This window comes from Pseudopodoces humilis, chromosome 14 (genome assembly GCF_049639895.1).
Source record: "Pseudopodoces humilis isolate 2021_Gansu_Grassland_sample_001 chromosome 14, ASM4963989v1, whole genome shotgun sequence".
NCBI lineage: Eukaryota > Metazoa > Chordata > Aves > Passeriformes > Paridae > Pseudopodoces > Pseudopodoces humilis.
Window position 1 is genome coordinate 7,961,950 of NC_142213.1, and position 12,065 is coordinate 7,974,014.

General features: G+C 50.7%; 1 protein-coding gene across 1 annotated transcript in view; it reads right to left on the bottom strand.

Moving 5' to 3' along the window:
* Positions 1–2,998: 2,998 nt before the first annotated feature.
* The window catches only part of CFDP1 (chromatin remodeling protein CFDP1), a 61,816-nt gene continuing 52,749 nt past the window's right edge, over positions 2,999–12,065 (bottom strand). The window contains exons 6-7 of the mRNA XM_005526314.3: positions 8,303–8,461; positions 2,999–3,350 (exon numbers count right to left, since the gene is read on the bottom strand). Coding sequence (XP_005526371.1) covers positions 3,260–3,350; positions 8,303–8,461 — 250 coding nt within the window. The 3' untranslated portion in view covers positions 2,999–3,259. The remainder of the gene's footprint in view (positions 3,351–8,302; positions 8,462–12,065) is intronic.

Sequence of the window (12,065 nt, forward strand, 5' to 3'; positions counted from 1 at the left end):
AGCACATGGATGCTGCGGCAGAAGCCCCAATCATCAGACACATGGACACAATTGGAGCCTTGTTTGGGGCTCAGCTGCACAAGAGGCCCCTTCAGGCAGCCAGGGAAGGGGGAGCTCCTCCGGGTGAGGTGATACTCTGGCCATGAGGAACTCCTTATAAGGCCAAAATTACCCCAAGCAAATGCCCAGGGTGAGTCCCAACCAATGGAGAACACATGAGCTTCCCAGAGAAGACAGCTGAAGGTGGGAATGTCTCAAAAGATGGACCCACATCTGAGAACATTGCTCCTTGCAGAAAGTGTGGGGCTGCCAGGGACATCAAGGGCTGGTGGGGACACTGAGGATTGGTGGGTCCTGGGGCCACCCCCCTTTGTGGGAAGGCAACTGGGCAATGGAAATAGCAAGCAGAGAGGGGTTTTGGTGTTTTGTTTTTTTCCTGTAAAAGCAGCCAAGCTGTGTTTTCTGGAGACCTGTAAATCACTCCTCATCTTCAGGAAAGTGAGGCAAGGAATACATGATCCAACCCAGCAAAAACGCGGGACGCTTGGGAGTGTGGAGGAAGCCAGGAATCAGCCCAGGCTGGAGGCTGCCTCCCGGCCATCCTGCCAAGCATGTCTCAGCTTGCTGGGCCAGGAGCTGGCACCACAGCCCAGCATCCTCAAGATGAGCTGGGCACACCATGCTGCCACGAGCTGGGGAGCCCAGCAGAGAGGGGAGTCGAGGCTCTCGGCCATTGCCATTACACTGCACTTTTCCAGCAGGTCAGGTAGCTTCCAAGATTTCAAGATTTTCCACATTTGCTCAGCTGAAGAGAAGAAAAAACTCTGGAGGGTTTCTGAAGAGCATAGCTGGGGCTGGCAGGCAGGCTCTGTACATTGGAGGTTATCAATTTTCCCAGTTCACCAGCATACCAGGGGAGGTTACTGGCCACATCCCTCTAACACACTGTTAGCACACATGTGAATCTAAAGCTGCCCCCAAGCCACTCAAAGATAGATGCAGCTGCAGGACTCACCATGGACACAGCCTGGAGCTCTTTAATGCATTTAAAAACAAGGCTGGGTTTGGTGCCTCTGGCCTTTGGGATCTCCAAGGGTACTTGTTGCATCTCATTCTGCTTTTCCTCATGATACAATGCACAGAATTATTTTCCATTTCTTACCTACTTGGTACCTTACTTTCCATTTCTTACCTACTGCTGGAGCAGAAAGGGCCCTAGAATGCAGCAGGGATACTCACACTGCAGCAAAGGTTTTGGTCAGCAGCCCCCAGAAGGGGTCCCAGCCTGTGCAGGGGTAACATGACCCTTCCCTGCTGCTGTCCAGTGTCAGAGTCACGTGGGACAAAGGGCAGAGATGTTCCCAAATATTCCTTCTTCTCCACTCAGCAACAGCAGAGCAATAGGCAAATTGTTTCCCTGCCTGACTGCTCAGCCCTCACAGCAGGCCCAGCCCTCCCAGCCCTGCTTGTGGCTGCCTCAGCATCTCACCATCTTTGGGGATCTGCAGCAAAACAAGCCTAGGCTGCCTTAGGGTCCCTGTTGGGAGGGGCCCTGTAAGGAGGGCAGGACAGCACACAAGGAGAGAAGGCGCTGGAGATGGTCCAGCACTACCATTTCGAGCAGGAGAGCAGCCCAACTACTGCAGCAGCAGCATCCTTGCTCCACAGCCCCCACTGAGGTCCTGCCAGGGCCATTCACTGCCACTCAGGAGCCCCAATCTGAGATATCCCCACAACAGTGCCTTGCACAAGGACTCTGGTTGTTTTTGCAACCTAAGCCAGAGCAGCAACTGGCTTGGAAGTGTTTGAAGATGAAAACATGTCATCACTCCGTTGTTTTGTTTCTGTCCAATTTCAGGCTTGTTTAAGCAGGTCCATTGCAGCTGATCCTCTACAGAACAGGGCGCCAAAGGCTGCAGCTCCCCTGAGCACATGGTGTTTTGTTCTGGTCTATCCTGCAGGCCACAGAGCAGGGGCTGACTCAGCAGCAGGCACATGAGCTCAGACTGTGCTCAGAGCTGCAGGCAAGGGGCCATGGGCATCGCTCACCCTGTGGGCAGGAAGGATGGAGCTTGAGCTGCTTTCCCCCAGCACAGCACCAGCACGGGCTGCCCCACCAAGCGGGCCCAGAGCATCCTGTGGGGAAACGCTGGTGAGTTCCTCTACTCCCAAGGATGTGTGCAGGACAAACATCAGGAGCTGCCCAACTCCACCAGAGCCAGGCCAGCAGGGGTGGCTGGGATGATGCTGCATTGCTGGTCTCCAGCTCCAGCTGCTCGTTCCACACCCAGACGCCTTGGCCTGGCCTCCCCAGCAGCTGCACTTGCTGAATGTACCCATGTAGCCATGCTTTGGATGGGTGTCCTTTCTCCTGCAGCACTGCTACAGGACTACACTGACCCTGCCTCCCCCAGTTCTGGGTTTCATTGCACCACCAGCCCCAGTAATGAGGAGGGAAAGTGATTCAAGCACTTGCTCTGCCCCCCAGGCTGCTATCAGGGCACACACTGGGCACCTCTGAGAGAGGTTTTTATGACTCCCGTCAGACACTCCTTACTGTATGTGATCCTTAATTTCTTTGTCCTCTGCTTGCCGCACAAACCACACTGCCAGCATGCAAGAGTGTTGGGATGGAATACTTTATTCACATGAACACTCAGATCCTGGCCCTTCCTGCCTGCTGCAGCTGCTCCCATCTTCTTGACAGCGTGAACAACGAAGGATTTCTTCACCAGCTTGCTTAACCCCCCCCCAGCATCAGACCCCACAAACAAGTACAGACAGTTTGGCTTTGTCTGGACAGGAGCAGAGGGCGGAGGGACAGGGAGTGCTGCGGGGCTGGCAGAGCAGGCAGAAGGGCTCCAGCCCACAGCCTGCGTATGCACAGCAGCCATGAAACCTTCCCGCAGCTCCACTCTGACCACCAAACATGCCAGTACTCTCCCAGCCTTGGCGGCTCCTCCTGCTGCACCTGGGATTGGTAAAGGATAGGTGCCACCACCTCTTCTCCTTGAAAAGTTGTTGCCAGAAATACACCAGTGTCTTCTATCAGCTGCTGGGCCATTTAACCCTCCTGTCCATTGACAAATACCCTCCCCAAACTATTACAGTAAAAGGAAAACCCTGTACGTTGAGACATACAGGCTGAGTCTTGGGTAGAGAACAGTTTCTGTGCTTGGTGGTTGTCGGTGGCTGGCAGCCCCCAGCCAGCCCTAGGGCACAGAAGGGAGCAAGATCCCCCACGGCTACCCCCAGCAGATCAGGGCTTCATCCTGCTCAGTCTGATGTCGCGTTCGATTTCGAACTGCCTGTGATCCACGCGCTCCAGGAATGCTTTCCTCTCGATGTACCTGCAGGGAGGCAGAGGCAGAGGCTGTGAGCAATGCCCGTGGCAGCCTGTGTGGCCCCCAGCCTGGGGAAAATCCCACCCAAAGGGATGAGCGGGGAGGGAAAGCACCATCTGTCTCCCTCCCTCTCTTTCCTGATCATTCCACTGAACATCTATGGACACCAAAACTGCTCTGTGGCCTGCTGGCTGTCATCTGGGGGACTCCCAGAGGTCTGGTGGTTGCACAGGCTAGAGAACTGAACTGTCTGTTTCCAGATTTCCTACAGCTGAGAAACACTTGGTTCCAGATCTTCTCCTACAGCTAAGACACCTTTAACGAGACCAGAGCAGGTCTTTGCACCACCCAGCAAATCATCTCAAACCCAACCACAACCATCAATACAAGCTGACAGGCCCACAATACAAGCCAGGAACAGGCACAGGGAGCATCAGGGATGCAAAAAGCATCAGCCAGGAAGCCTGCAACAGCTCAGGGATGCAGGCCAGGGATCTCCCAGCCACAGACCACCTTCTAACCACCACTGAGTATTTAGTGCTGCCCCTCAGCACGGCACGTGTGTGCTGTGAGGAAGAAGGCACGCCTGCGCCTGGAGAAGCACCTTGCTGCTCATTAATGGCATGCAGCTGAATTTTAATGTACTTTGCTGGAAACCCTTGCCACAGATAGCCTGGGGCTGTGCTACTAATTAACCTACAGAGGGAGCGAAATTGCAATTCAAAACAGGAGCTGTAATTGAATCATCACAATTGTTTTGCATTTGTTCCAGGGTGGCAAACACTGGACTGCCATGACAAGGTCATTAAACTTGTGTGGGGAACCACTGAATTTGGCTGTTCTGTCAGTCACTGCTTTTCCTGCTCACCAGAGCAGCCCACTGCTTGAAAGCAAGACCAAAGCCTAAGGGACGATAAACAACTCAGGCTCTGCGGGATTTCCAGCCTGCTGGGGGGCTGGCAGTGTGCATGAAAGCGCCCAAGACCCACATGGGAAGGTTCAAGGCCTCTCCTACCAGTGGTCTCTCTGCTACAGATGAACATTTGGTGATGAGGTCCCTGCAAGGTCAGGCTGGATGGGGCTCTAAGAAATCTGATCTAGATAAAGACTCCCTGCTCACTGCTGGGGGTTGGATTAGCTGGCCCTTAAAGGTCCCTTCCAACCTGAACCATTCCATGATTCTGCAATTCTTTATGCTACAACTATCGAACCTGTACTGAATGTGTTCCCAGCAGGGAGGTTTTGCCCTTGCTGCAAGGGACAGCCCTGACACTCCTGCCCATCCAGTCATCATTGGAAATGAATTAATCCAGATTCATTTCAGCAAGTGATTCCCCCAAGCGGGTGAACAGCCCCTTGCGTCCCTGCTGTCACCTCATTCCCATTGTAGCTCCAGCCCATCTCGTCATGACACAACTGGGTCAGCTCATCTCTGCTGGCTGTGAGGGGCAGGGACCAGCACAGCGCAATGCAGGCGAAGAGCTGGCTGAGAGGAGGTATTTTTGTGGCCTGTGCCCGTCACCATTGGAGGAGGGCTGAGGCCCCCTCCCCACACTGATTCAGGAAAGGCAGGCAGGGGAGTGTCGCTTCCCTTCATCCCTGTAAGCAGGGAGGTGACCGGCTCCTGGGGCTGGGCTCAGAGAGGCCACAGGAAGGAAGCTGAGGGTCATGCTGTATGTTCTCAGTGTCATATTGGGCGTGTGGTTTTCTCCCCCTCCACTGCTCAACACCAACCACAACCCCAGCTGGGAAGACAAGGACAGGAATTATTGATGTTCATCTGGGAACAACCCAATGGCCTGGGCAGCAACAGCCCAACCTCCTGAATCTGAAGCTCTTCTGGCCCCTCTGTGACACCCATCTATCAACTCCAGCAACGGGTCAGTCTCTTTCTCCTCCTTTTCCTCCCTGACTGTCGTGCCTCTCCGGTGGGCAGGGCCTGGCTCCTGTGGGATCCATATGGATCATGAACCAGGAATGCGGTCTCACAGCTGCAGCCAGCAGTGCTGCACGGAGGAGGAATGGCGTTGCCCTTGGCTGGTCACAGCAAAGAGCTGTAGGTACCAGAGCCAGACCCCCCAGGCACTACTTGGGCATACACTGGGGCTCGTGGGGCCTGGCTGGCTTGTGCTGCAGGCACACAGGGGCTGGGGCTGCAGATGGACATCAGCAGGGAAGCTGCAGCACAAGCCCTTCCATGCTCTGAAGCCTGTGCTGGAGCTGCAGCTCTCTCTGTGCTCAGCCAGCTCCGTGCAGCCGACACCAAAGCACCACCAAACGGTGCAAAGTGCATGAGTGAGGCACAAACACCCGTCCTGCGCTTGTCTAAACAACCTTTGCTACCTGAATCAATACCTTCCTGTAAATTATCAACCTGCCTGGAAACAGGGCAGCTGTGATCCACAGCAGAGCAAAGTAAATCCATTGGGAGCAAGGCTGTCTCTGCTAACAAGGGCAGCTGCAAGCTGCTCTGGGGAGGGTTTCCAGTGCCGCCTGTCCCCTGTCAGTCACCATCAGTCACCCGGTGCAGGAGTGCACGGGGCCGGCTGCTCCCCCATGGGGCTGCCCTACAAAGGTGGCCCAATTAAGAGGCCACTACGCATTTCCATTTATAAAGCACATCAGAGAGATGAACAGCAAAGGGGATAGCTGCCTCTGCTCCTTACTCCAGCCCCCTCCTGTCAAATCCAGGACAGGCCCTCAGGACCTGATGCAGCCAGGCTATAAAAGCCCAGATTCTACAACTAAAGAAATGCAAATCACTGGATGGGGGCTGGGGGTACAAGGGGTGGAAAATCAGAGGCAAGGGAGGACAGAGCCATGGGGCAGTACAAGTCCCCTCTGTCTCAGGAACTCTAGGCCCAGGCTGTGGCTGGCTTATAACTGGCACTGGCAGCAGAAAGATGCCACAGCCCCACTGCTCCACTGGTTGCCGTGTTCTGGCTGAGCATGTGACTGCTGGAGAAGGGTCAGGGAGGTACGAAGAGCTCTGAGCTGCAGCAACTTCTACAGAGTTAGCACAATGAAGAAATTCAGCCTGTCCTCCCTTCTGAGCAAAAAGCCTCATGCCTTCCTCGAGACATGCACAGACCATCTCTGTAAGTGCACAAAACGCGTGGCATTGAGCAAATATTTCCAGGAGTGGGCTGTAGTTTTCCTTGTCAGGCAGACGTTTACAATCACACAGCAGGACACGTGGGGAGCAGAGGTTTCTAACAGCACCAGAGATTAAAGGCAGTGCCCCGCTCTCGCCTGCCTGGGTTGAAGGGTTAACAACAGCTCATTACAATTTTTATAGAGATGTGTAAATGATTGCCCACTGAAGGGTGAGCACAGTTGACATTATTAAAGGAGAAGAGGCAGCTGCAGAAGGGACAACAGGCTCCTGTGAAATGACCTGAGGCCGGCAGCAGCTGTGTCTGTGTGACCTGCCCCCCAGGCAGGATGGCTGCTCTGTGAGGGTACTGCACCCTTCACACCAAGGTGGCCTGTAAGCAGAAATGCAGTGGGTTGTGCCTTCATCGGTGCTCCTCCCTTCTCCCTTTACCTTGAAGGTGGAAGTAATTCCTAGTGACCAGCTGCTCGGTTGATTCCCCTCATGCTACATGCTTGACTAGTATAAACATATTTGCAAGGAGTGTCTAAAGTTATCCTGGCATTATGTTCCTCATTCGTTTAATGACAAAAACTGCTTGCAGAGAGCTCAGCAGATTTTCTAGCCTAGGATGTGACAAAACTGGCAGCAAAACCCAAAGCTGTCCAAGATTAAAGATGCTCTTAAAATTGCTGCTCTGCTTTGCTCATCTTTTCCAAGCGCTGATCCCTTCTTTAGTCTTCAAGGACTGTGACATGAGTGTCTTTGGAAAGGTTTGCCAGGCATGGAGAGCAAGCTGTCCTGCTTGGATGGGGTAGGAAAGGAAACAGCACTGGCCAAGAACAGTCGACATACTGGATTTGGGCACACAAGAGATGACACAAAACACTGCTCTGCCACACCTGTATGTTGTGTAAATCATTCACCTCCTTGAACTTCAGGGATCTCAGAGGAACAGCTGCCCCTCTCCAGCATTCCTACTGAATTGTTCTACTTTCTCAAGGGCATGTGACCAGAAACAGACCAGGGGAGATTTGATGGAGAAGGTGTGTTGTGGAAGAGTGCAAGACCAAACTGAAAATATCTATTTGATAGTTTGACAGTTATAAAATATGTTTAAAACAGAAAAACCAATCTGCTGGAATGCAGAAGCTTTGAGTTTTTCCTGCAGAGTAAAAGAACAGCTTATAATAAAATATACATTTTATGAGCTGTCCACTAAACTGGTTATGTTTTCCCAGAGCTTAGCAAAGCACTTGTAGTGGAAATGCTGCTTCTGATCTCATTATCACTTCCCGCAGTGCATGTTATTAACCTTCTGTTTTATTTACAGCATCGACATTTACTTTTATGATACTTCTATTAACTTCATTGGAGTGAACATTGCTTGATGCACACAACCAACGCCCAGCACTGCCATAATCCTTAACGCACCTTGCCAGCTGTTATGGGTTTACACAGATCTTTACATGGGAGAAAGGAGGACTGATGCAGCTGAAACATGTCATTTGAAAAACAGAACAAAACCCTCCCAAACTGAAAAAAGAAAACAGGACAAAGGCAGCTGTGTTTCCTTGTGGGGGGGCTGCATTAGACCAGTTCATGCTCTGTGTCACAAGCAGAAGAGATGATTAAGCCAGACACTGGCTGGACTTAGAGAACTCTGCTAGCAGAGAGTGATAGGTGTTTGCAGACTTACCTGTCTCCCTGTGATGCATACAGCAGCTACTGGCTTTATGTAGCCCTAGAATAAATCCTTAAGAAATCCCATGGGTTTTTGACCTCTGTAGCCAGCAACGGGCTTCCCACATGTAAAGGAAGTGATGGGAAATTCTGGACTACTATTAGGTAAAGTCCCTCTTACCCGTCTTTCCCTCGGTTATGGATTGCCAGCTCCTCCACAATCCCCTCCTCCTCCTTGAAGTTCTCCCAGTCCAGTTTAGATTTCTCCAGTGTGCTCATCTTCTGCTTTTTGGCACCGATCTTCCCCAGGAGGCTGCTCATACCACTTGGCCTCTTCACCCTGATGGAGATGAAAGAGCAAATGTTGGTTAAATGCAGGGAGATGGCAATTAAAAACAGAGCTGAGAAACGTCACGCGTGAGAGTGGTGGCCTTGATGGTGGTGAGCTACTGCCACCAAACAGATGGCCACCAACTCCAGGCAGCCTGCAGGCGGCAAGGTCACGCTTCCTGCAGATCCTGTTCTGCTGTTCCCCTGGAAGCAGCAGAGTTCATTACACACATATCTCAAGTGCTTGGTTTTTGTGAAAGGGCTTTTTCATTTATCTTCTTAAGAGAACAGAGAGCTTTCAGGCCAAAAGAGATCATTAAATCATCTAGTTTGACCCCTTGTATATACCAGGCCAAGCCATTCCACTGATCACCTCTGTGCTAAGTCTGGTTCTTTGTCTTCAGTTAAAGTGTTGTTTTCTGGAAGGCATCCAGCCTCAGTGCGTCACCAGCGCTGACAACACATCCAGGAATTAACTATTTCATTGGTATTAATGCTTGATTTTCTCTAGTTCAGGTTCAGGTTGCTGCTCCTTAATCAAAGAACACTTTGGTCTTCAGGCAAGTCTCATTAGTGATGTATTTGTACACCACTAATGAACTGAATTATGTTTATGCAAACAGATAGGGTTCCTTATGCCTCTCATTGAAATGCATTTTGCCCCAGCCCATACGTCACTTCTAAGGTTTTGTCCCCTTGCTTACGTTTCAATGCTCTTTGAAGATGGGAGCACAGAACTGCTTGTAACCCACCCCCTCTCCTCCTGATTTGTTTCTGTCCAAGAATCACCTAAATCCTGTTAGCTGCCCATTGAGTCCCAGTGCACGTGCAGTGATCCCGTACCATCTCCCGCGTCCCTGTTTGGTAGGAAGATCTCTTTGGTCTTTCATCCCTTGCTCTTAGAGGAGTGAAATCCTACCCGTGCAGTGGGGCCCCCAAATCTCCCCTTTATGCTGGGAAATGCACACACAGGGACTCAGGTCAGCCAAACTGCCCTCTAAGGAAGAAAATTCTCAGGGATAGGAACCCGTAAAACAAACTTGTATTAACCCTTCTTAAACCCCCCCAGGAATGGGGGGCAAACAGCATCCCATTGAACTCATGTTTACACACATTCCAGAGATAACTTCAGGTCTGTGGGGCCTTTGCCTCTGCAAGAAGCCAGAGAGGAAATGACTCTCGTTCCTGAGAGATGAAGGAATTTGGGAAGGGGGGCCCCAAGGAAGGCAGCCAGGTGAGCATGGCAAATTGCTTTCCATCAGTGTTCTCTGAGCACACTCCTGCCCAGGGGTAGCTGTTCTTGGGAACGTATCCAAAGTTGTCCTTATCAGATCATTAGCATGGTTTATTCTTCTGTAATTTGCAAGCCTCTAAAGGCAAATAATTCTGCAGTTTATATGGAATTAAATCAAAGAAAATGACAACTCTGTAAGCCTCATCCAGAAGACTCTCAATGAAAGAATGGCTGGCTAGAGTCACTTGGGGTTTCAGCTTCCTGACATAGATATATTGGGGATTAAGGACATCTTGGCAGGCTCCATAGCAACTGGACAAGGCTGCATGTCCCTACTCAGTACCAGCCAGAGGAGCAGAAATGTCCTAGTACCTAGCCCTCTTATTTCCTTCAGTCCCATGGCTGGAGCACAGGCCAACAGCCAGCAGTTGTTCACTCTGTGTGGACACAGAACAAGCTGAATGCTCTCTGATTTGCCTTTATCCCTGAACATCTCATCAAGACGTCTACAGCCCTTCACACCATGATCACACAATAAAACCTTGATTCTTCCTCAGCCTCCAATTCTGCCTTACTTTTCAAGGCATTATGGCTCCAGGTATCCTTATCTGCAGGTGGCAGGGAAATGGTGTAAGGGGGAAAAATGGTCAAAGATGTTCTCAGCACAATATAAAACTGGAGAGACTTGGTTCCCACATCTGGCTACCCAGGACTACACAAGCCTTGCTCAAACCCAATATTAGCTGCGTGTTCAAGATGTGAGGGAGTCAGAGGAAAGGAGATATGACAAAGAATAAGGATGAACCAAATAAAATATTGAGCAAGCATCCCCTATGGCATTCCCTGTTGTGCAGCTGCCTGGAAAGCAGAGCCTGGTGGTCGTGCACAGCGCTTCCTCACACTGCACTGGGAGGCCTTAAAGGTGCCCTGAAACAAATCTAGGGAAGTGCTATGGCTGATCCAGCTGGCAAAGCTCCTCTGTCCCAAGCCTGGCAGGCAGAAGGTGTTTACATTAACACAAGGTATTCAATGACACATTTCTCTGAATACACTTTATTTTCCTGACACACTTGGGCTTAAGATTTTCCTGCCTTTGAAGTGAGAAAAGCAGGGATGTAGAAATGGCAGGTGCTGTCCCTTGTCCCTAGATTTCTCCTAAATGTTTTTTTTTTGGACAAAAACCCCCCAAAACCTACCTCACCTATCCAAGGACACCCACAGATCATCTACATCCACTGACCTTTCCATGGGTCAAAGTCCACTCACTGTCAGTTGAAATACAGACAGATCTGACTGCAAGGACACAGCACACACCTGGAAAAATTCAACTGAAAGTTCTGGGATCTTTCCTGAGTGTTAGAGAAATCTCTGCCCTGCAGAGTGACAAGCAGGCTCAGAGTCAGGTTCACACATGCCAAGACTGATCCTTTTTGGCTGAACCTTGGGCTGTTGGCTGCTGGTGGGGAAGAGCTGAGTTGGAACAGGGGCCAATCGGCCAAGCTGAGCTGCTGAACACGTTTCTGAGTGAAACACAAACTGGGACCCTCTGACAGGCCGCTGCTGTCCCCAAACCACAGTGGAGGATAGATGGGAGGGAAGGGAATCAAAGGCAAGATGGTTCATGGTCAGAGGTGGAAGAAGAAGTGGTGCTGGTTTCAGGGAGCAGAAGCTGCAAATTAGATGAGGGCTGCTTATGATGTCTTTTCTTCCATGGCAATTCCTGGCATAAATTAACATCTGGATGCTCATATCCATCTGTAATGGTGCTCAAGATGTCTGTATGTCCTCTTGGCTATGAATCTCAGGAATATTGATTAAAACATTTAATTCACTCCTTGTTTGAAGCTACGGAGTCTGGGCTATGATATGGACCTCCATCAAGGGCATCTAGATAATCAAAAGAACACCCACAAGTCAACAGTTCCTTCAAGGCAAGGGAACCTGACAAAAAAGGGCAGGTTATGTTGCACCTTTGTGTTGATGACTACTCCAGAAATATTATTAATATCCAGTGTCAGCCCTATGCTGGAAACTGGGCCTGGGCTGGATAACCTGGTTTTGCTCCTGTCCAGACAATTCTGTCCTGCTGCATCAGGACCAGGCCTGGGCCAGGCAGTGGGGCCAGACACAGGCTGAAGGACATGTTTGAGTCTGCTGCTGAGTCTTCATTCCATCCATGCTGAGCCTTTTATCACCCTGAATAAATCCAGCAAACCTGGGGGTGGGAATTCCTACGCTTGTGCCAAAATGAAGTAAATGAGAAACATTAAAGTCCAATTAAAAACTTGCTTGGCCTTAAATGCCTCATCTGTTTAAAAAGCAAGTAACGGGGCCTGATTAATTGCATTCAGTGCCAACAAGAGGAATTATTACCCTTTTT